Genomic DNA, 25,810 nt, shown 5'->3' on the forward strand with positions numbered 1-25,810 from the left:
ATGGGTAGGTCAGGTAAGGTGCCCAGTGCCCAAGACACCAAGGGCAATACCACCATGCATCCTTCCCACAGCAGCCGCAACCACTCACTGTGAGCTTCTTCCTGAGAAACAGAACTACTGACTCATCAGCTCTGCAGATGATTTATACACAGTTTTAAAAACAATGCTTCTAAAACCACATTTAGGTCAGTTGCACACTTAAATGTGAATCCCCTACTGCTCTTTTTAAAAACAAGCAAACACAATCTACATACTGCTGTGTATAGAAAGACCACCAGTCAAAATGCATCAAAAAAGTATGGGAACTGTGATGCTACATCCTATTGGGGCAGTGTCAGTGAGCATGAGGGTGGGGTTAAAGGTATGGCTGAAAAACCAGAATATTCTGTAACTGTTTTGTCTTTCACTGTCAGGTAGCTACATACAGTGCTTAATTTGAGCTGGTGGTTGCAGGTGGGGCACCGGTACTTAATTCTCCATATCAGACATTTCCTGAGACCAAAAAGAATGAAAAACAAACACAACAAAAAGACATAGGAAAAGAAATACAGATAAACTGTCACCAAGGGAGAAAACAGGAATCTGTAAGAGTCAGTCAACAGGGTAGGGAGTGCCTGGCAGTGAGTTAAAGAGGCCTGAGGCAGATTCGGAACTGCGCACCCTTGCTATTAATGATCTGACATTTTATAGCACATGCCACGGGTGTCTGAGCGGTGCTTTGGGCACCAGCATGTATTGTTTTACAAATAAAGCACTGGTTCAATATTGTAATTGTATTGTATTGTAATTGTATTTATATAGCGCTTACTACCCCTGACGAGGCATCGAAGCGCTTTTCGGTGAGTAGCACGCTACTCTGGAACCCAACAAGAATTAGTGATCGATTAGTATCGGGAAATAATGAGTACAGTTTTAGTATTATTATGAGTTAATTTGAGCCGCGGATATGAGAGTTTGTTAGTTAGATTGACTGGAGTAATGGAGGGGTGGAGGAGGAAAGAAATCCAGAAGTGTTAATTGGGAGTATATCCTTAATTTACTCAACCCAAAGGCTTGGGTTGAGTAAAGGAGGATGGAGGAGGGAAGAGTATGTGGAAGGGTTAGGGAGAGCATTGAAGCAGGGTGAGATAAATGCGGGAGAATTTAGTAGGGTTGTGTGGGAGGTCACTGTAGTAGAGTGAGGTTTGGTGAGTTAGATGTGGAAGCAGAGGGAAGAACTTAGGCAGAGTTATTTAGGAGATGAAAGTAGTAGAAAGGATTTGGGATGAGTCAGAATGAGAATGGAGGATAGTTTGATAGAGACATGACATATGATGATGGGTAGATAAGTGTGATAAGATGAGAGCAGGAATTCATAGATATCTAGTATTTAACAACCCACCCAGGAGCCATGCAATGACCCACGAACATGCTAAGCACAGAAACAACATATACACACATATATATATATATATATATATATATACATACACACATGAATACACACACATATGCATATACAATACATAATTAGAACCATGGGTAAAATATACTTAGTCAAACAGGTTTAAAGAGTGTGTGTGTATTTTATTGTTATGACATAGTAGGGATACATATTTTCTAAAGAACTATACATTACTAGAAATATACACATAATCTGAAAAAAATATTTATCAACATAGGCATATGCAGTCCATAGTTGTTTGAATATGGTGGTTATGAAGGAAAGAGCCAACTCTTGAGTAGTTTTCTGAAGACAAGAAAGTTATCTGTGGCTCTTATAGTTGGGGGTAATGAATTCCATAGTTTGGCTGCTTGAACGGAGAAGGATGTACCACCTATAGTCTTTTTCTTGTATGGTGGTGTTCTAAGGCGGGGTGCCAATCTTGAGCGGAGGATTCTTTGTTGAATGTATTTGGTTATTTTGTTTCTGATAAAAAGCGGTCCTGTTCCATGTATAGCTTTGTAGGTGATACAAAGCAGCTTGAAAGTGCATCTTCTGTCAACGGGTAACCAGTGCAGTGCTCTCAGGGCAGGGGAGATGTGGGCTTGCGGCTTTACATGTAATAGTAGCCTGACTGCGGAATTCTGGATACGTTGTCGTTTTTTCATAACAGATCGAGATAATCCATGGTAGAGGCCATTGGCATAATCCAGTTTAGATAGTACAAGCGAGATAGTAGCTTGCACCTTGTGTGGAAATCCGAGGTGGGGGAAGATGCGTTGTAAAGTCTTCAAGGTGATGAAGCTTGTTCGTGCTAATTTGTCCACTTGGGCATTCATAGTTAACTTGGAATCCATGGTGATTCCTAGGTTTTTAACATCCTTGGATAATTGAGGAGGTGGTCCGAGATCGTCAGGCCAGACGCACAGAGTTTCATAATTTTTCCAGTCACCACATATGAGTATTTCTGCTTTGTAGGTATTTAGTTTGAGATGGCTCCAGGTCATCCACTGATCAACGGCTCTGAGGCAACTGAAGATTTCTGAGTTTTCAATGTTTTTGGGGCATTCTAATTTAAGTAGTATTTGTGTGTCATCTGCATAGTTGTAGCATGTGAGATGGAAATCATTGATCAGCTCTGGTAAAGATATCATGTAGATGTTGAAAAGCAAAGGTGAGATGATTGACCCTTGGGGGACCCCTGCTTTTGTCAGGTAAGGTTCGGACGAGAAGGGGGGCGAGTGGATGATATTAGATCTTTTGTGAAGATAGGAAGTAATCCAGTCGAGAGCAATCCCTTGTATGCCGGCTTCGTGGAGGCTTTGAATTAGGGTGTCATGGTCAACTGTATCAAAGGCAGCCGAGAGGTCAAGAGAAGTAGTGCAGCAACTCCATTTTGGTCAACTGTGTTTTTAAGATCATCCCAGATTGCTATGAGTGCCAATTCAGTGCTTCTTCTTGGGCGGAATCCAGTTTGGAAGTCTGAAAGTATAGAATTGTCTTCAATGAATTGTGACATCTGGGCGAATGCTGCTCAATTTGCCCAGGAAAGGTCCATTTGTGATTGGTCTGTAGTTGTTGGGGTCTTACGGGTCTAGGTTTGTTTTCTTTAATAAAGGTCATATGTAAGCCTTTTTCAGGTGTACAGGAAATGTTCCTGAAGTTAAAGAGTTGTTGATGATTCTTCTTACAGGTGTGGCAGCAGAAGTAGATAGAAGAATGTTCTTGAAGATTTGTGGTGGGCAAGGGTCAGAAGGGCAACCAGAAGGTCTGCTTGCTTTGACCAAATCCATAAATTCACCCTGGGATATTTGTTTGAAGGACTGTAGAGGTTGGATTGGTTTATTCTTAGAGGGTATTTTAGGAAAGGGGTTGGTGCTGATGTTTTTCTTCTGTTTTAAATAGGAGTCCAATGTGTCTGCCTTGGTTGTGTAGTGAGTTGCCAATTTGTTTGTGAAATAGTAGTGGGATGACTTCCTTCCATGCATGTAGGTTTTCGAAATTCATCAATATAAAGTAATGCACAGCTTAAATGAAGCATACATTGAAAAAAAGTTGTTAATAAGTGGGTAATGCACTATAGTATATTATGAATTCTCTATTAATTAATGCATTGCAGAGGTCTGTATGTAACCAGAAAGCCACAGAATAACATCTTGGTTGGTGCAGTAGAGAGTAGTGACTTATGTATTTTAAATGTTATGAGGTCACAGCCTGTTATAGAAAGCACCGTGAATAATTAATGTCATTATTTTAAACTTGCATTACACACAGTATAGGATAGAATGCTACAAAATGCTCAAAAAGATTTAAGATAAAATTGTGCTTCCAACATATACATTTTACTAATACCCAGCCTGTACATAATGCAATTTTTTTACATTACTGTCCCTTAAACATCTCAAGGGGTAGTAGGCGCTGTATATGTACAATTATAATTAAGAGCATGCACTTCACACCTCAGTTTTTAACTCTTTGCACTACGACTCAAAAAGCATAAATCTGTGTCATCACAAAGATTCGAGTGATTTGTTCAATTAAAGCCAGTACCTGCTCCAAAGCATCGTTTACATTTGCAGATTACCCTTTACATTTGCAGATTAACTTGTAGCGCACATCTGCATATCCATCAGGCAAGCAGGTACCCTGGCAGAAAGGCTTGTTTAGCTGTCTACTTGGCTTCGGTTTCACAGCACAGGAGACTCACTGAATGACACTTTAGCTGAAGCATTTAGACCCTCTGAAATAACCGTTCTATTGCAGTTGTCTTCTGACAAAAAGTAGGGGAATGGTGTTTCATAAACTAAAAAAAACGTATAGGAACATTGTGCACCCTGACCTCGCCCACTTTGACCTCTTAGTAAGATATGGACTTTTGTAACATATACAGAAGTTGCATCAAGTTCGGTCTCCTGAAACTGCATTTAGGTGTTAGCTATACCGTTCAGAAATTCAATAAATACGGACTTGCAGAAAGGTAAAATAAAAATGTTTTTAAAAAAAGTTGAGGCATCAGTCTAGAGGACACCACTAGAAATCATCAGTTACTTCTCCTGAAATTCTAAGCACTGATGAGGAAGGCGCAAGTGGAGTAATGAAGATTACTTGTACGTTTGTGGCACACCAGTATACTGAGGGTGATAAAGCAGAATGGATGCTTGCCTGGCTTTTGAGATTGGATGCAACTAGAGTACCAATTAGTAGCATTAAAGGCCTGAATTGTGTCATTGTCAACACACAGGGGGCTATTAATGAAACGTTGTTGTTTAATATAAATCGCTGTATGCAGCGGAGGCGGGCATAGTTTTACATTTGCTGCAGGAATATGTGGGTGGGATTCCTACCCTTAAGATAAGTCCACTGCAACACCAGGAGCCAATATACATAGATGAGTTTTGCACAGCTATTGCTCAAATGACACAACATAGAACCCACAGAATGGGTGAAGGTTTTATGGCACATACAGGCCACCATAGCCAGCAGGTTGCTGTCCATATTTAATACTGCAAGGTGGAGCTTCTGAGGTTCATGACGAATGCCCTAATTCAGTTTTTTCCCAAGCAGGAAAGAGATCCTTTAAATGTCCACTCATGCTAACCCCTCTCGCTCCTGAATTGGGACTATAAGGTCGGGAGTCACATTTTGACAAATAGACTCCTCCCCATGCTGCTGACTGTGATCCATGCATACCAAAATGGATGTATTCCTGCCTATAACACATTAACGAACATTTGGCAATTATTTGGTCTGGTGGACGTAGGGGAGAGAGGAGGAGAAAGACTGCCGTCTTGGTGTCTTTGGATATTGAAAAGGCCTTTGACATTCTTGGCTGGCCTTTCCTCTTGATGGTATTCAAGAAAATGGGTCTGGACCTGGTGTTTCTGTTGTGGGTGCAGCTCTTATACACAAGGCCATTGGCCAGCGTGAGAATTGGTCAGGTAATTTCAGAAGGTTTTGAAATTGCCTGAAGTACATGGTTCTATCTCCCATTATCTTTGTAAGGTGATGGAGCACTTGGTGTGCTTGTTGGCCCAAAGAGGGCCAGACTGGGGGATTCCTTCTGGGGAGCCTGGCATGTCATTTTGTTATATGCGGATAACCTCCTTGTGTATCTCCGCAGTCTCCAGGAGACCATAACCCTGCCTGTGGCTAAATATGTTAGCTTTGGCATGGACTCTGGGCTGAGGACTAATTGGGCCAAGGCCTCCCTGTTTTCACTTCAATGACACCTAATGGTGGATCGGGTGGTCCTCTCCTTCATCGGACTTGTATTGTAGTCAAACACCTTCGGATATTTGGGAGTTAATGTTTATCATGATGAGGGTAAATCTGAGGAGAGTGCTGACTGGATCACTACCGCTGGTAGCCTTTTGGTGCACTCTCCCACTATATCCACTAGACAGTGTGGCCATTGTCAAGATGCTGGCATTCCCAAGATTGTTGTATTTGCTCTCAGCCATTCCTGTGGTGCACAAAAAGCCCTTCTTTGTGGAACTGCATGCCATGCTTTCTGACCTTATTTGGGGTGGGGGCGGAAAACTATAGCACTCTATAAGATGCAACTGCCGCTGTTAGAGAGTGGCCTGGGTGCCCCAAAGTATGACTGGCATCATGCAGCAGCACAGCTCCAATGGCTTATGAGGTGGCTGGGGGTCTGGAATAGTCTGGAAAATCAAGATTTGGTTAGTGCTTCAGGGCATTCCTTGATCCTTAAGGGCTTGTTCCCCCCAGCGGCAGCTACTGTGGATAAACATATAACACAGAGTTGCCAAGGCTTGTTGGGACAAATATGTACCGTTGAGGGGCTGACTGCATGTTTATGTTGCACAGTTACCACTGTGGGTCTTGTCAGAACTTAGAGAGGTTGCAACAACATTTAATAGGTGACCATGGACCAATGCAGTAGTCCTCCATAGAGGAGTATGTATGGCATGGGTACACTGTGTGCATATCAAGATATGGGGGAGAAGTTTGGAATAGGGCTGGGCCAATTCATGGCCTATAAGGCACTGGCACATATGATGCGTTCCTTGTGGGGGCCAAGTTGAACCTGCTCATCGAGGAACATTACAGAGCCTGCTGACACATGGCAGTGCGCGTAAGGCTGTTATGAGATTATACAACACCCTAGAGTCACAACTGTCACTCTCCTGTGAAGATGATAAATGTGCATAATGTCTAAATCTGGTGATCTTGGATGAATGGTTTGCAACTAAGGCATATATCAACCATGCATTCCTCAGCTCAAGAATTCAGATTTATTCTGTTCAACTACCTGCATCAGACCTATCTCTCCTGGCAGGGCTTTGGGCGCATGTTCACAAATGCCGCTGCACTAGGTGTGGTGCGCCTGAGGATCACTTTTATCATATGGCAAGGGAGTGCCCAGTGATAGCATAGGCCTTGAGGGAGGTGTCATTGTAGGAGGCTGGACTGGCTTGTAGTGAGTACCAAGGGGTGCTTGCACCTTGCACCAGGCCCAGTTATCCCTTATTAGTGTATAGGGTGTCTAGCAGCTTAGGCTGATAGATAATGGTAGCTTAGCAAAGCAGCTCAGGCTGAACTAGGAGACGTGTGAAGCTACTACAGTACCACTTAGTGTCATATGCACAATATCATAAGAAAACACAATACACAGTTATACTAAAAATAAAGGTACTTTATTTTTATGACAATATGCCAAAGTATCTTAGAGTGTACCCTCAGTGAGAGGATAGGAAATATACACAAGATATATATACACAATAGCAAAAATATGCAGTATAGTCTTAGAAAACAGTGCAAACAATGTATAGTTACAATAGGATGCAATGGGGAAACATAGGGATAGGGGCAACACAAACCATATACTCCAGAAGTGGAATGCGAACCACGAATGGACCCCAAACCTATGTGACCTTGTAGAGGGTCGCTGGGACTATTAGAAAATAGTGAGAGTTAGCAAAATAACCGTCCCCAAGACCCTGAAAAGTGAGTGCAAAGTGCACCAAAGTTCCCCTAAGGACAAAATAGTCGTGTTAGAGGGAAAATGCAAGGAAAACACAAATCAGCAATGCAACAACGATGGATTCCTGACTGAGGGTACCTGTGGAACAAGGGGACCAAGTCCAAAAGTCACAAGCAGCTCGGAGATGGGCAGATGCCCAAGAAATGCCAGCGGTTGGTGCAAAGAAGCTCTTACTAGGCTGAAGAACTGTGAATACTGCAGGAACGACAAGGGCTAGAGACTTCCCCTTTGGAGGATGGATCCCCCACGCCTTGGAGAGTCGTGCAGAAGTGTTTTCCCGCCGGATGGACGCCAACAAGCCTTGCTACACGCAAATCGTGCGTTTGGCGTTTTTGGACGCTGCTGGGGCCCAGGAGGGACCAGGAGGTCGCAAATTGGACCTGCAGAGAGAGGGGACGTCGAGCAAGACAAGGAGCCCTCACTGAAGCAGGTAGCACCCGGAGAAGTGCCAGAAACAGGCACTACGAGGATGCGTGAAACGGTGCTCGCCGAAGTTGCACAAAGGAGTCCCACGTCGCCGGAGACCAACTTAGAAAGTCGTGCAATGCAGGTTAGAGTGCCGTGGACCCAGGCTTGGCTGTGCACGAAGGATTTCCGCCGGAAGTGCACAGGGGCCGGAGAAGCTTGCAAAGTCGCGGTTCCCAGCAATGCAGCCCAGCGAGGTGAGGCAAGGACTTACCTCCACCAAACTTGGGCTGAAGAGTCACTGGACTGTGGGGGTCACTTGGACGGTGTCGCTGGATTCGAGGGACCTCGCTCGTCGTGCTGAGAGGAGACCCAAGGGACCGGAGATGCAGCTTTTTGGTGCCTGCGGTTGCAGGGGGAAGATTCCGTCGACCCACGGGAGATTTCTTCGGAGCTTCTGGTGCAGAGAGGAGGCAGACTACCCCCACAGCATGCACAAGCAGGAAAACAGTCGAGAAGGCGGCAGGATCAGCGTTACAGAGTTGCAGTAGTCGTCTTTGCTACTATGTTGCAGGTTTGCAGGCTTCCAGCGCGGTCAGCAGTCGATTCCTTATCAGAAGGTGAAGAGGGAGATGCAGAGGAACTCGGCTGAGCTCATGCATTCGTTATCTAAAGTTTCCCCAGAGACAGAGACCCTAAATAGCCAGAAAAGAGGGTTTGGCTACCTAGGAGAGAGGAAAGGCTACTAACACCTGAAGGAGCCTATCACAAGGAGTCTCTGACGTCACCTGGTGGCACTGGCCACTCAGAGCAGTCCAGTGTGCCAGCAGCACCTCTGTTTCCAAGATGGCAGAGGTCTGGAGCACACTGGAGGAGCTCTGGACACCTCCCAGGGGAGGTGCAGGTCAGGGGAGTGGTCACTCCCCTTTCCTTTGTCCAGTTTCGCGCCAGAGCAGGGGCTAAGGGGTCCCTGAACCGGTGTAGACTGGCTTATGCAGAATTGGGCACCTCTGTGCCCAACAAAGCATTTCCAGAGGCTGGGGGAGGCTACTCCTCCCCTGCCTTCACACCATTTTCCAAAGGGAGAGGGTGTCACACCCTCTCTCAGAGGAAGTTCTTTGTTCTGCCATCCTGGGCCAGGCCTGGCTGGACCCCAGGAGGGCAGATGCCTGTCTGAGGGGTTGGCAGCAGCAGCAGCTGCAGAGAAACCCCAGGAAGGGCAGTCTGGCAGTACCAGGGTCTGTGCTACAGACCACTGGGATTATGGAATTGTACCAACAATGCCAGGATGGCATAGAGGGGGCAATTCCATGATCGTAGACATGTTACATGGCCATATTCGGAGTTACCATGGTGAAGCTACATATAGGTAGTGACCTATATGTAGTGCACGCGTGTAATGGTGTCCCCGTACTCACAAAGTTCAGTGAATTGGCTCTGAACAATGTGGGGGCACCTTGGCTAGTGCCAGGGTGCCCTCACACTAAGTAACTTTGCACCTAACCTTTACCAGGTAAAGGTTAGACATATAGGTGACTTATAAGTTACTTAAGTGCAGTGTAAAATGGCTGTGAAATAACGTGGACGTTATTTCACTCAGGCTGCAGTGGCAGGCCTGTGTAAGAATTGTCAGAGCTCCCTATGGGTGGCAAAAGAAATGCTGCAGCCCATAGGGATCTCCTGGAACCCCAATACCCTGGGTACCTCAGTACCATATACTAGGGGATTATAAGGGTGTTCCAGTAAGCCAATGTAAATTGGTAAAAATGGTCACTAGCCTGTCAGTGACAATTTGGAAAGAAATGAGAGAGCATAACCACTGAGGTTCTGATTAGCAGAGCCTCAGTGAGACAGTTAGTCACTACACAGGTAACACATACAGGCACACTTATGAGCACTGGGGCCCTGGGTTACCAGGGTCCCAGTGACACATACAACTAAAACAACATATATACAGTGAAAAATGGGGGTAACATGCCAGGCAAGATGGTACTTTCCTACACAACCCCCCCCCAAACGAAGGACAATAAGACTAGCCATTACCTGATGAGTCTTCATTGTCTAAGTGGAAATATCTGGAGAGTCCATCTGCATTGGAGTGGCTACTCCCAGGTCTATGTTCCACTGTATAGTCCATTCCCTGTAGGGATATGGACCACCTCAACAATTTAGGATTTTCACCTTTCATTTGTTTTAGCCAAAGTAGAGGTTTGTGGTCTGTCTGAACAATGAAGTGAGTGCCAAACAGGTATGGCCTCAACTTCTTCAGAGCCCAGACCACAGCAAAGGCCTCCCTCTCAATGGCAGACCAACGCTTTTCTCTAGGGGTCAACCTTCTACTAATAAAAGCAACAGGTTGATCCTGGCCCTCAGAATTAAGTTGTGATAGGACTGCCCCTACTCCTAATTCAGATGCATCAGTTTGGACATAGAATTTTTTAGAGTAACAAGGGCTTTTCAGGACAGGTGCAGAGCACATGGCCTGCTTCAGCTCCTCAAAAGCTTTCTGACAGTTTGCTGTCCATAATACCTTTTTAGGCATTTTCTTGGATGTGAGGTCATTAAGAGGGGCTGCAATGGAGCCATAGTTCTTAATGAACCTCCTGTAATACCCAGTGAGGCCTAGGAAGGCTCTCACCTGAGTCTGAGTGGTAGGGGGAATCCAATCAATAATAGTTTGGATTTTCCCCTGAAGTGGTGCAATCTGTTCCCCACCAACAAGGTGTCCCAGATAAACCACCTTACCCTGCCCTATCTGGCACTTTGAAGCCTTGATAGTGAGGCCTGCCTTTTGCAGGGCCTCCAAAACTTTCCAAAGGTGGACCAGGTGATCATCCCAGCTGGAGCTAAAGACAGCTATATCATCCAAATATGCTGCACTGAAAGTTTCCAGCCCTTGCAGGACTGTGTTCACCAACCTCTGAAAAGTGGCAGGTGCATTTTTCAAACCAAAAGGCATTACAGTAAACTGGTAATGTCCTCCAATGGTAGAAAATGCAGTCTTAGGTTTAGCATCTTCTGACATTTTGATCTGCCAATACCCTGCAGTCAAATCAAAAGTGCTTAGATACTTGGCAGATGCCAGTGTATCTATTAGCTCATCTGCCCTGGGTATAGGGTGAGCATCTGTTTTGGTTACCAAGTTGAGACCTCTATAGTCTACACAAAACCTCATTTCCTTCTTTCCATCTTTAGAATTGGGTTTTGGTACCAGTACCACAGGAGAAGCCCATGGACTGTCAGAGTGCTCAACCACTCCTAGTTCCAACATCTTCTGAACTTCTTGCTTTATGCAGTCCCTGACATGGTCAGGCTGCCTATAGATCTTACTTTTGACAGGTAAACTGTCTCCAGTATCTATAGTGTGCTCACACCAAGAAGTGGTGCCTGGCACAATGGAGAAGAGTTCTGAAAATTGTCCTAGGAGATTTATGCAATTATCTTTCTGCTCAGCAGTAAGACAATCTGCCAAAACTACCCCTTCCACAAGAGCATCTTGTTCTGTGGAAGAGAAGAGATCAGGTAGAGGATCACTGTCTTCTTCCTGTCCCTCATCTGTTGCCATGAGCAGGGTGAGATCAGCCCTGTCATAGTAGGGTTTCAGGCGGTTGACATGGAGCACCCTAAGGGGACTCCTGGCAGTGCCTAAGTCAACCAAGTAGGTGACTTCACCCTTCTTTTCAACAATTGTGTGTGGACCACTCCATTTATCTTGGAGTGCTCTTGGGGCCACAGGCTCCAAGACCCACACTTTCTGCCCTGGTTGGTACTGAACCAAAACAGCCTTCTGATCATGCCATTGCTTCTGGAGCTCTTGGCTGGCCTGAAGGTTTTTACTGGCCTTTTTCATGTACTCAGCCATCCTTGATCTGAGGCCAAGTACATAGTCCACAATATCCTGTTTAGGAGCTTTTAAAGGTTGTTCCCAACCCTCCTTTACAAGTGTGAGTGGACCCCTAACAGGGTGTCCAAAAAGAAGTTCAAAGGGGCTGAAGCCCACTCCTTTCTGGGGTACCTCCCTGTAGGCAAAAAGGAGGCATGGTAGAAGGATATCCCATCTCCTGCGGAGTTTTTCAGGGAGTCCCATAATCATGCCTTTGAGAGTTTTATTAAATCTCTCCACCAGTCCATTTGTTTGTGGATGATAGGGTGTTGTGAACTTGTAAGTTACACCACACTCCTTCCACATGGCCTTTAAGTATGCAGACATGAAATTGCTTCCTCTGTCTGATACTACTTCCTTTGGGAAGCCCACCCTGGAAAATATTCCCAGGAGGGCCTTTGCCACTGCAGGAGCTGTAGTGGTCCTTAAAGGAATTGCTTCAGGATACCTTGTGGCATGGTCCACTACCACTAAGATAAACCTATTGCCTGAAGCAGTAGGAGGGTCAAGGGGGCCAACTATGTCAACCCCTACCCTTTCAAAGGGAACCCCAACCACAGGCAGTGGGATAAGGGGTGCCTTTGGAGTGCCACCTGTCTTGCCACTGGCTTGACAGGTTTCACAGGACTTACAAAATTCTTTTGTGTCCTCAGACATCCTAGGCCAATGAAACAGTGGTACCAATCTGTCCCAAGTTTTCATTTGACCCAGGTGCCCAGCTAAGGGAATGTCATGTGCCAGTGTTAGGAGGAACTTTCTGTACTCCTGAGGAATCACTAATCTCCTGGCAGCTCCAGGTTTAGGATCCCTTTGCTCAGTGTACAAGAGGTTGTCCTCCCAGTAAACTCTGTGTGAGTCACTGACATCCCCATTAGCCTGTTTGACAGCTTGCTGTCTGAGACCCTCTAATGTGGGACAGGTTTGCTGTGCCACACTCAGCTCCTCTCTGGCAGGCCCCCCTTCACCCAAAAGCTCAGCAGTGTCTGCTTCCAGCTCCTCTGGTGTAGGTTCTGCACAGGGAGGGAATTCTTCTTCCTCAGAGTTAGAATCCACTGTAGAGGGAGGGATAGTAGGAAGTGGTTTGCTTCTACTAGCCCTAGCTTTAGGGAGCACTTGGTCCATTGTTCCAGGATCCAAGCTTCCCTGTCCTTTTTGCTTTTTGGCCTGAGCCCTTGTCAAAGCAAAAATATGCCCTGGGATGCCCAGCATTGCTGCATGGGCCTCCAACTCCACATCTGACCAAGCTGATGTCTCCAAATCGTTCCCTAATAGACAGTCTACAGGTAAATCTGAAGCTACCACAACTTTCTTTGGACCAGATACCCCCCCCCAGTTGAGATTTACAACAGCCATGGGGTGGCTTTGTGTTATGTTGTGAGCATCGGTTACTTGGTACTGGTGTCCAAGTATGTGTTGTTCAGGGTGCACCAGTTTCTCAATCACCATTGTGACACTGGCACCTGTGTCCCTGTAGGCCTGGACCTCAACACCATTTATTAGGGTTAGTTGCTTGTACTTCTCCAAGTTATGGGGGCAAGCAACCAAAGTGGCTAAGTCAATAGCCCCTTCAGAGACTAAAGTAGCCTCTGTGGTCTCCCTAATCAGACCAACCCCAACTAAATTACCAAAAGTGAGCCCAGCTACTCCCTTGGATTGGCTATTAGTAGGTTTGCTCCCACCACCACTGCTATTAGTAGGGACACTAGGTGTAGCAGTAGGGGTTGTAGTGGTAGGAGCTGTGGTGCCTTTCTTTGGACAACTGGGATCTGTTGTCCAATGGCCTTTTATCTTACATAAATAGCACCATGGTTTCCTTTCCTTGTTCTGATTAGAGGAAGGTTTGGGCCCACCACCCCCACCAGAGTGTTTTTGTGGGCCTGATGAAGACTCATTTTTAGATTTGTCCCCACCCTTGTCAGAAGACTTACCATCCTTCTTTTTGTTGCCATCTTTGTCACCCCCTGTATGAACTTTTCTGTTCACTCTTGTTCTGACCCATTTGTCTGCCTTCTTTCCCAATTCTTGGGGAGAGGTCAGATCAGAGTCCACCAAGTACTGGTGCAACAAATCAGACACACAATTATTAAGAATATGCTCTCTCAGGATTAAGTTATACAGGCTGTCATAATCAGTAACTTTACTGCCATGTAACCACCCCTCCAAGGCCTTCACTGCCTGGTCAATGAAATCAACCCAGTCTTGTGAAGACTCCTTTTTGGTATCTCTGAACTTGATCCTGTACTGTTCAGTGGTTAAGCCATAACCATCCAGGAGTGCATTCTTAAGAACTTGGAAATTGTTAGCATCATTTTCTTTTACAGTAAGGAGCCTATCCCTACCTTTTCCAGTAAATGATAGCCATAGGATAGCAGCCCACTGCCTTTGAGGGACATCCTGTACAGCACAGGCCCTCTCAAGTGCAGCAAACCACTTGTTAATGTCATCCCCCTCCTTGTAAGGGGGAACTATCTTATGCAGATTCCTGGAATCATGCTCTTTTGCAGGATGACTATGGGGAATACTGCTGCTGCCACCATGGGTATCTAAACCCATCTTCTGTCTTTCCCTCTCTATTTCTAAAGACTGTCTATCCAAATCCAGCTGTTGCTTCTTGAGCTTCAGTCTGGTTTGCTCCACTCTCAATCTATTGAGCTCCCTTTCTAACAATCTGTCATCAGGGTGGGTGGGAGGGACATTTCTAGATACAGAGGTATGATGGGAATGAACAGAAGGAGACCTGTCCCTTACAGAGGGCACCCTAACAGCTTGGCTACCAGTATAATGTGAGAGCACATCATCAGTATGATGTGATTCAACCTCTGTACCAACTATGCTAGACTGTCTAGTAATGGGCAGGCTGAGAAGTTTCTTTCCTGAACCTTTTCCTGGGGGAGTCCCTGGATCAGATTGAGAACCATTAGCTACTTTTTCTACAGATTGGGCACTTATGGCCTTATCTTGTACTCTAAGCATATTAATTAACAGTTCTAAAGAAGGATTCTTCCCTACACTCAAACCTCTCTCTATGCAGAGACTCCTTGCTCCTTTCCAGCTAAGGTGATCATATGCAAGTTTGGACAGTTCAACTTTTTGGCCTGTGCCAGACATTTTTTAGAGAGAGTTAAAGTGATAGACAAAGAGAAAAAAGTTTTCAGAACTTTTTGGAAAGACAGAAAAAACTTTTTAAACTTTTAAGAACTTTTTGAAAGTTTAGAAGTACTTTTCAGCACTTAGAAAAGAGTGAAAAGAGGAAATGCAAAACTTTTTGGCTATGTGTATATACACTGACCTTGTTTTGTATATTTTTCTCTTATGAAAAGTACAATGACAAGAGTGGTAAGTAGTCTCAAAGCACTTATCCCACCACTGCACAACCAAGGTAGGAGGCTGGACTGGCTTGTAGTGAGTACCAAGGGGTGCTTGCACCTTGCACCAGGCCCAGTTATCCCTTATTAGTGTATAGGGTGTCTAGCAGCTTAGGCTGATAGATAATGGTAGCTTAGCAAAGCAGCTCAGGCTGAACTAGGAGACGTGTGAAGCTACTACAGTACCACTTAGTGTCATATGCACAATATCATAAGAAAACACAATACACAGTTATACTAAAAATAAAGGTACTTTATTTTTATGACAATATGCCAAAGTATCTTAGAGTGTACCCTCAGTGAGAGGATAGGAAATATACACAAGATATATATACACAATAGCAAAAATATGCAGTATAGTCTTAGAAAACAGTGCAAACAATGTATAGTTACAATAGGATGCAATGGGGAAACATAGGGATAGGGGCAACACAAACCATATACTCCAGAAGTGGAATGCGAACCACGAATGGACCCCAAACCTATGTGACCTTGTAGAGGGTCGCTGGGACTATTAGAAAATAGTGAGAGTTAGCAAAATAACCGTCCCCAAGACCCTGAAAAGTGAGTGCAAAGTGCACCAAAGTTCCCCTAAGGACAAAATAGTCGTGTTAGAGGGAAAATGCAAGGAAAACACAAATCAGCAATGCAACAACGATGGATTCCTGACTGAGGGTACCTGTGGAACAAGGGGACCAAGTCCAAAAGTCACAAGCAGCTCGGAGATGGGCAGATGCCCAAGAAATGCCAGCGGTTGGTGCAAAGAAGCTCTTACTAGGCTGAAGAACTGTGAATACTGCAGGAACGACAAGGGCTAGAGACTTCCCCTTTGGAGGATGGATCCCCCACGCCTTGGAGAGTCGTGCAGAAGTGTTTTCCCGCCGGATGGACGCCAACAAGCCTTGCTACACGCAAATCGTGCGTTTGGCGTTTTTGGACGCTGCTGGGGCCCAGGAGGGACCAGGAGGTCGCAAATTGGACCTGCAGAGAGAGGGGACGTCGAGCAAGACAAGGAGCCCTCACTGAAGCAGGTAGCACCCGGAGAAGTGCCAGAAACAGGCACTACGAGGATGCGTGAAACGGTGCTCGCCGAAGTTGCACAAAGGAGTCCCACGTCGCCGGAGACCAACTTAGAAAGTCGTGCAATGCAGGTTAGAGTGCCGTGGACCCAGGCTTGGCTGTGCACGAAGGATTTCCGCCGGAAGTGCACAGGGGCCGGAGAAGCTTGCAAAGTCGCGGTTCCCAGCAATGCAGCCCAGCGAGGTGAGGCAAGGACTTACCTCCACCAAACTTGGGCTGAAGAGTCACTGGACTGTGGGGGTCACTTGGACGGTGTCGCTGGATTCGAGGGACCTCGCTCGTCGTGCTGAGAGGAGACCCAAGGGACCGGAGATGCAGCTTTTTGGTGCCTGCGGTTGCAGGGGGAAGATTCCGTCGACCCACGGGAGATTTCTTCGGAGCTTCTGGTGCAGAGAGGAGGCAGACTACCCCCACAGCATGCACAAGCAGGAAAACAGTCGAGAAGGCGGCAGGATCAGCGTTACAGAGTTGCAGTAGTCGTCTTTGCTACTATGTTGCAGGTTTGCAGGCTTCCAGCGCGGTCAGCAGTCGATTCCTTATCAGAAGGTGAAGAGGGAGATGCAGAGGAACTCGGCTGAGCTCATGCATTCGTTATCTAAAGTTTCCCCAGAGACAGAGACCCTAAATAGCCAGAAAAGAGGGTTTGGCTACCTAGGAGAGAGGAAAGGCTACTAACACCTGAAGGAGCCTATCACAAGGAGTCTCTGACGTCACCTGGTGGCACTGGCCACTCAGAGCAGTCCAGTGTGCCAGCAGCACCTCTGTTTCCAAGATGGCAGAGGTCTGGAGCACACTGGAGGAGCTCTGGACACCTCCCAGGGGAGGTGCAGGTCAGGGGAGTGGTCACTCCCCTTTCCTTTGTCCAGTTTCGCGCCAGAGCAGGGGCTAAGGGGTCCCTGAACCGGTGTAGACTGGCTTATGCAGAATTGGGCACCTCTGTGCCCAACAAAGCATTTCCAGAGGCTGGGGGAGGCTACTCCTCCCCTGCCTTCACACCATTTTCCAAAGGGAGAGGGTGTCACACCCTCTCTCAGAGGAAGTTCTTTGTTCTGCCATCCTGGGCCAGGCCTGGCTGGACCCCAGGAGGGCAGATGCCTGTCTGAGGGGTTGGCAGCAGCAGCAGCTGCAGAGAAACCCCAGGAAGGGCAGTCTGGCAGTACCAGGGTCTGTGCTACAGACCACTGGGATTATGGAATTGTACCAACAATGCCAGGATGGCATAGAGGGGGCAATTCCATGATCGTAGACATGTTACATGGCCATATTCGGAGTTACCATGGTGAAGCTACATATAGGTAGTGACCTATATGTAGTGCACGCGTGTAATGGTGTCCCCGTACTCACAAAGTTCAGTGAATTGGCTCTGAACAATGTGGGGGCACCTTGGCTAGTGCCAGGGTGCCCTCACACTAAGTAACTTTGCACCTAACCTTTACCAGGTAAAGGTTAGACATATAGGTGACTTATAAGTTACTTAAGTGCAGTGTAAAATGGCTGTGAAATAACGTGGACGTTATTTCACTCAGGCTGCAGTGGCAGGCCTGTGTAAGAATTGTCAGAGCTCCCTATGGGTGGCAAAAGAAATGCTGCAGCCCATAGGGATCTCCTGGAACCCCAATACCCTGGGTACCTCAGTACCATATACTAGGGGATTATAAGGGTGTTCCAGTAAGCCAATGTAAATTGGTAAAAATGGTCACTAGCCTGTCAGTGACAATTTGGAAAGAAATGAGAGAGCATAACCACTGAGGTTCTGATTAGCAGAGCCTCAGTGAGACAGTTAGTCACTACACAGGTAACACATACAGGCACACTTATGAGCACTGGGGCCCTGGGTTACCAGGGTCCCAGTGACACATACAACTAAAACAACATATATACAGTGAAAAATGGGGGTAACATGCCAGGCAAGATGGTACTTTCCTACAGTCATTGAAGTTGTCTGAACTATGGATGTCCAGTCACCAAAATGCCAGGGCCAACGAAAGTGACATTGCATACTCTGAAGAAGCCACAGGAAGTAACATCACAGAAGTGGATGTAACATTGTAAATATAATTTTGAGATCAAAGGCTAGCTTTGAATGCCATATCAGATGCAAAGCTGGAAGCTGCACAGGGCTTCTATGACCCCCACATAGGGAAAAGATCAGTTACACATCACTGCCTAGAAAAGATGCCAGAACCATTTGTTTAGATGCTCGTTCTTATTACCAATGTACAGGCGGGGTTATCTTTGTCTTTATCCAGACGAAAGAAAAAAACACTCAGTCCAAATTGGAAATGTTCACTCCTTGGAACATGGAAGTTTAAAAAAAGACCTACCAGCCGTTAATATGCACTATGTTGAGGAGTAAATAACACTTCTAACAGTAAGGTCTTTGTAAATGCTATATAATCCATGCATATTATCTACAGTAATTAGTCAAAGAATACAGCGATGGCCCGAAAATTCCACTGTAACATGTTCCAGAGGCAGGGTCTGGAACAGGGTCCTGGGAACAAGAGGCACATCTTCCTGAGCTTCATGAAGTCGAAGAGTAGCAGAAAAACAGGGAAGAGAGTGAAAATAGGAGAGGTTTTCCTACACGAGGTCATCAGTGCCTGCATGGAGGGAGCAGCTTCTCCAAGAATGTCCATTGGTTTTCTTCCCCCTTTTTCTCCTGTCTCACTCTTGCGTTCTCTGGCTGTCTCTCCAATGTTATTATGCTTCCCGCCCCATATTTCCCTATTTCACTGTCCATTGCTCCCCTAGCTCTCTCTACCTGTATCTATAGCTCATTTTCTCCTTCTCTATGTGGCTTTCTGTTTAGCTGTCTGGCCTTCTCACTCATGCCTTTTTTCACATACACTCTACCACATTACTGCTTACTATATGCCTCTACACTATGCACCTCTCTCTTCTCTTAACTGTTTCTCCCAATATGTGTCTCTCATCCTCTTTCCGTCGCCTGTTCATTTTCTTTGTTTCCCCATCTTTCCATGAGTTTCTGTTTACATCTTTTCACCACATACTTTCCCCTCTAATTTCCTTTCTGTCTCACTCAGTTCCTGCCTGATGCTCTCTTAGCTCCCTCATTAGTATTTCTACTCTACCACCTCACTGGACTCTACTCCTCCCCCCTAAATCCTATGCCCTAGTAGGCATCCCTGCACTTTCAGGGGCTGAAGGGCTGCATAAAGAGTCTTCCAGTGGTAGGCATGCGCTAGAGGGCTGGGTATTTGAACACAATATTGAGTTCTAAATATTGGAATACATAAATATCAGTAAAAACTATTGTGATACAAAAGTACTGTGATGTGTTGTCAAGAATATTGTTTTTTCATGTAAGTAATATTGTTAAGAATATTGTCGTTGTTAATATCATATTTAATAATATAGTTCTGAAAATATATTTTTACATTATTTTAATGTTTTCTACTTCATATATTAATTTTATGTGTTGCTAGATAAGCAGACAGTTGAGGTGAGCAAATCTAGAGTGTCGCTGGTGTTGCAGGGTGCTCCTTACTAGAGCAGCTCTCCACCTAAAATTGGGAACTTCCCAGAGTTCTCCTTTGTTTTTTGCATAATTTATGCGTCGCTCTATTCCTGAAAGGGTTTTGGTTTGATATATATATATATATATATATATATATTTGCCAGTAGGTAGTTATAGTTAAGACCTAGTTTCTAGGTCCATAGCGTTTGACGAATCTTCCCAAAATTTTCCAACAAAGTGCTCTCTAGAATCTTGTTCTGCATGAAAAATGTCAGGGTGATTCGTTAAGCGGGGTTGAGAAAAAAAGGGGGGTAACAAAACATGGGTTTCCCATGTTAATTTCCATGGACCTTTTAGACACGCCTTCAGCCCAAACTGCTGGACAGATTTATACCAAATTTGACAGAAAGGTAGCTCTTGGTCCGCAGATGAGTCTTTTTCCTATTTTTTGTAAATTCATTCAGTATTTTAGTAACAGTTAAATGAAATCTAAATTTGGATATCTAAAGTCACAACAACTTCATGAATACTGACCATCTGCAGAGATCTGATTGGCTGCCAACACTTCAACCATTTTGAGACTCGGCTTCAGCAAATTATCTGAACAACCTGTAAACACATACTGAAACCACTTGAGAAAGATGAGATGTTGAAACGCATTGTGGTGTCTGGTTAATGCTGCCGGGTCAATGCTGCCTTATGATTAAATCAAACTTGTTAGTGAAGTTTTCGGGAGTGCAGTGTTTTTTCTTTTTTGGTGAACAATTAATGGGGGTTGTGGTCTTAACCCCAACACTAGTACTAGTAGTTAGAGTGCTCCACTTTTTAGGCCGTATTGTTTTGGAATTTGATTCAGCTGCAGCACCCAGTATCTGTGATAATATGGAGGCAATTGTGAACTGTCTGCAAGCTGGTGAGGAGATAATAATCTCCTGCGTTTGTACTATTACAATGGAAGGCTAAAGGACCGGAGGTCGAAACTTCTAATGCTCCTTGCACCACACTTTGTGACGGGGGGACAGCATCATTAAGGAGTCTGCTGAGCCTATGTCCTTTCAACATGGATTCACAGTACCTATGCGGCCCTTAAATTCATTGTAAAGAAGGGTCCAGAGCCTTGGTGAAATAATGGAGTATTAGGCCGAATTGAGACTGAAATTGTTTTTATTTCCTTGCTGTGAAAACATTGAAGGTGTTAAATCATATGCACAAACATTTGACTTTGGAAGATTAGGAATTTTAATAAGAACGGTACTTGCACTAGCATTGAGTGGAATAATAATGCATAATATGAACTTTTTCATCGGAGTTGTTTATAAGTAGTCTAACAGAATTCGTTCTGGCTTCCATGTAATTTATTTACTTTTTCACAGTATAATTAAGATTCCCATGTGTGTGGGACATGAAACTACAGATCCCAGAATGCCTTCTTGCTTTTAAAAGGCATGCTAACAACAACAACTTGTGGACAAGGACTTAAACCACTTGAGAAAGACGAGATGTTGAAACACAAACACGTCGTGGTGTCTGGTTAATACTGCCTGATTAAATCAAACTTGCCAGTGAAGTCTTCGGGAGTGCAGTGTTTTTTCTTTTTTTGGTGAACAATATATATATATATAATTAAATATTAGTGACATTTATTTAATTAACATTACAATATTGGTATATATAAAAATATTTAAAATATTTAAGGTTTACTACTTTAAACTATGTATTTTTTTAAGGAACAATATTTTTGTATGTTTTCAAACGATATTAGTGTGAAACAATATTTTTGTAAATACCGTTATTAGGATAGGGTTGCAATATTTTTCTAAACAATATTTTTGACACAACATTTGTGCTACATGATAGTGTTGATTCTGTTATTGTGTCAGTGTTCCAGTGGGCTGCATACGGAGGGATCTTCTAAACCTATGTATAGCTGCAGAGCAGACTTCCTACTAGGGTTCACTCCTGGCCAGTATTTTTTATGTCAGTGCCCGGGACAAATAGTAAAGTCCAGACTTTTTCTCTTCTGAAATATTCTAAAACAGCAACAGGAGCTAGCTGTTATTCGGGTCTCCTGCCTTGCAGAGTTGAAAAGCAGACAAGAAGAAGTATCCTGCCATTCAAGTTAGTCCAGTGTAGCAGACTTAATTGACAAGGGTAGCAAGCAACCTTGCAAGGTTATGAAGACAAAGCACAGAAATTACAGATGTAACTTATAGCTACCCCTAAATGAGGTTCATGCACATAACCAAACTTAAAACTTACTAGCTAATGAGTGCTGCAGGAGCAGCTAGGTTTGCCATCTTCTGTAAAGAAAAGTACCAGTTATTTACTCATGTTTTAAGTTATGAATGGGTCAAGCACTGGTACATGAATATGAATTTCTGTAAAATCCTCCTTTAACATAGCATTTCTCTGTTTGTTTTTATGGTGGTTCATGATTAAAGTAGACAGGTGCAGAATACTTTTTTGGGTGGTTTCTTCTTATTTTTATCGTTTTAGATTTATATTGAAAATGAAGAAAATTACCAGCTTTACCTGATTTTCTCATCTTTTTTTACCAACATTGTCATTCGAGTTCTGGGCATCCTGGTAAAATACTGGCCATATGGCAGCTGAGCAAGTTTTTTTTATAAGACACTTTTATTGATTTTTCCATAAACAGGCATATAGCAGGCATTGCAATATGAAGCGGAAAAACTATGAGAAACATTGGGCCTGATTACGACTTCGGCGGAGGGGATTGCTCCGTCCCAAATGTGACGGATATCCCGACCGTCGAATTACGAGTCCATTATATCCTATGGAACTTGTAATATGGCGGGCCGGATATCCGTCACATTTGGGGCGGAGTAATCCATTCGCCAAGGTCGTAATCAGGCCCATTGTGTTTGAACTGCTCACAATATCTGTCCTTGGTAGTTCCTTCCCTCATGTCAGATTCCCCCTACTCATGCAACCATGCAATAGGCATTTTAAGGTCAGAAATCCAGTCCATAATATTCCCTCCATTTGCCCCAAATTTTCACAAATTTCTTAGGGCACTAGAGTTTTATAAATAGGTTCTTCTTGCTTGGTGCACCAGTCCATCCCAACGCGCCACTGAGTCATCCGCGGTGGCTCTGGGGTCCTCAACGCCCTGGTGATGGCTCTCTTGGCTACCAACATTTCAATGCCTACCAGAGGTCTATCCTTTCAAAGACCACCTGTGTCCCCCATCGCCCCCAACAGTGCCATCTTGGGAGACAGCTGCACTGGGATTTCCAGACCAGACGATTGTGTGTTCAATTGTAGAGCAATTTCTAGCTATAGGGGAGCATTGCCATACTATATGGAAGAAGTCGTCTTTGGGGGTCCTGCACCTCCCATAGGTGAGTCAGGAAGATGATTAGCCCTGTGGAGGTGTAAAGGATACATGTAAGTGTGATGGAGATAGTGTTGTTGTATTAAGCGTAGGTGTGTTTATATTACCAGTTCATGTAAGGCCATTGAAGCCACCTACCAGTCCACCTTGCTAAATTCCCCAATCCAGTCCTCCAAAGTCTGGCAAAGGCGTTCCAATGTTTCAGGACCGTTGTTATTCAAAGTGTGATATAATTGGGAGATCCCACCCCTCTCCAACCCTCCCATCAACAGTTTTGCTTCGAGGGGATTACATTGTGGTACATCTTGGAGTTGCGATGAGTAGCAACCCATGACATGTCACACCTGAAGTTATTTATGGAATTGTGTGTGGGTCAGGGAAAACTGAGCTTGAAGGGCAGCAAATGGGCATATGGTTGAGCCACACCACAGGTCAGCTAGTGTTGTAATTCCCAATGGACCCCACTATGAAAGCCCTCCAGTGCCGACATCTGCAGTAGTCGACGATCCCGCCAAAGAGCAGTTTGATCTGTCAGGCGATCCTCCCAGCCCATAAGGTGGGGGCCCTCCTCCTTATTAGAAAGATTACCCTTGTAATCGCTCGAAGGGCCTGGGGAATCGGACGACCATACAGGTGGTCAAGCAAGCAACTGAGCAAGTTTTAACTGTGTACAGTCCCAGTCAGGTGCAGCATGGAGGTGCTACCTTTTCACGTAACAGATTTATTTTTAACATGAAAATGCTGCCTTTGAAACCTGGGGTCAGGGGTCGCAAAGGCAGCACCAGGGGTAGCAAAGGACAAGCCAGAGATGGCAACTGCGATCCCTAAATGGCATCCATGGTCTGGTCTGGTTCGAAGGGGATTGTACCTAAATCCTATTTTTTGCCTAATGGGTGGACGCCCAGGTCCAAAAAGATTAAAATGAAGTGCAGGTTAGTGGATTTTGCACTTTCATCATATAAACATTGCCTCGCGATGGCCTGGAAGCAGCCGGCATCTTCGCAGGTGAAGCAATGTTTAGGGAATTTCAAAAAAGGGGCAGTGCCTGAGCTGTCCTCCATTTACAGTATTGGTAGGCAGAGCGGACAGACAATGGGGATAACTGTTTGAAAGGTATTCATCACCAAAATTGAGTAGGCAGATGACACGCCACCTTGAATGTACAATTGTGGGTTGTGCTTGGTGGATTAGAGTTGGCCTCCCATTGTTAAAGTTCTCATAGATAGGAGACAGACTTGGCAGGCGTGAAGAGAGGAGGTCCTCATAAAAGGAAGACAAGCCTATTGCGGTCATGGGTTATTGTTGGTAACTACCGTGGGATGGCTATGCGGTAATCCAGGGGTATAGCTGTGGGAGGCTTGGGTGGGTCATTCTCTTGCCGGTGTGCCCATGGGTGCTCGGCTGCGACCGAAGTGGCCTGCTCCTCACAGTGAATAAACATGGAATCAGCAGATAGCTCTGTCAATACATGAATGTTTTTATTTAACTCAAGAGAGACAGCATTTGCCGCCCTGGACCTATACCATCATGTTGTTATATGATATGCCATATTATATTTTTGTTGGAGCCAAGTGGGGAGTGGTGCGATATGCACTATACTGTTGATTAGTGATGCGGTCATTATGCACAGGCCTCTGCAAAAACACCAGGAACGAATTCGACAGCCGTTGGATTCCCTTGGGAGTGACTCATTCAGCCTAGTGACGTAAATGTGATAAAACAAAGTGCCACATTGTACCATATCGTTTTACCTTTTACTCAGCATTATACTATGTGCAATTCCACGTATATTGTATGGCTGCAATTTATTTTATGTTTCATTGTTTAGAAGAAAAAAAAATACAGTTAAATGCATAGAGAAAAATAAACTTTCAAATAACATTAACAGAAACTGAAGTGCACGTACTCCCCCAAATAGCAAACTGAGGGTTGTAGGTGTGTCCCCTGTGTCCTTGACTGCTGCACTGACACGATTGCAGTGGCATCCGCAATTTAGAGTTTAGGTCTGCGAAGAAACAGGCATCGCCCAGGATTACGGCCTAAAAATGTTAACAAATGTTGTGCAGTTTTAGCCTGTCAATTCAGGATGGTACACTTCTGAAATGCAAACAGTTATTTTTAGAATGATAAGAGCAGATTAACAGTAGGAATTCATGAAGCAGAAGGGCTTATTTTAAAAAATATTAATATTTGTTTAAAACACCACATTGGTAAGGAGCCGAGATTCCCAGTGTTAGTGGCTACTATGGGATTGCTTGCTGTCGATGTATAATCATTCCGGATTGCACTGTTATATACTTAATTTAATAATTAATGCTTCTTTTTGACAGCCTCCCGATGTTTACTGTGCTCAGGAAATTTAGTATTCCCATGACGTTAATTCTGGAAGCTATCATAATCAGGTGAATATCTGATCCCTCTTTGTTTTACTCTCGCTTACTGTGAAGTGTACGTGAAGGCCATTCTGTTATGTGGGTTCCTTAACAACATAGAGTTACAAAATTGATTTTTTTTCGTTATCTTATAATAACAATTGGAGCAATGTAAATTGAAACAGTGCAGATTTGTATCATGCAGGTGTTATTTGTTATTGCAGCTGTATGATAATTTGTGATTGGTGCACCTGAAAATATGCATATAGCAAAAACCCATCCAGAGACCAGGACTGGTTGGCCAAGGAGAGGAACGTAGGCAAGAGGCCTGGAATCTGGTTTCAGCAGCCCCGTGGTTAATAGATACTACCCTTACATTTTTCAAACTAAGGGGCATATTTATGAGAGGCTTGCGCCGCTGTTGCATCAGTGACGC

At 44.6% G+C, this 25,810-nt stretch overlaps 1 protein-coding gene across 2 annotated transcripts in view; it reads left to right on the forward strand.

Annotated features, from left to right (window-relative positions):
- SLC35D2 (solute carrier family 35 member D2) overlaps positions 1 to 25,810 on the forward strand; it is a 344,284-nt gene that overhangs the window by 195,136 nt on the left and 123,338 nt on the right. For both annotated transcript variants that reach the window (XM_069227861.1, XM_069227869.1), the window contains one exon: positions 25,333 to 25,404. In XM_069227861.1, the coding sequence (XP_069083962.1) occupies positions 25,333 to 25,404 (72 nt within the window). The remainder of the gene's footprint in view (positions 1 to 25,332; positions 25,405 to 25,810) is intronic.

Source organism: Pleurodeles waltl, chromosome 1_1, assembly GCF_031143425.1.
Source record: "Pleurodeles waltl isolate 20211129_DDA chromosome 1_1, aPleWal1.hap1.20221129, whole genome shotgun sequence".
Classification (NCBI taxonomy): domain Eukaryota; kingdom Metazoa; phylum Chordata; class Amphibia; order Caudata; family Salamandridae; genus Pleurodeles; species Pleurodeles waltl.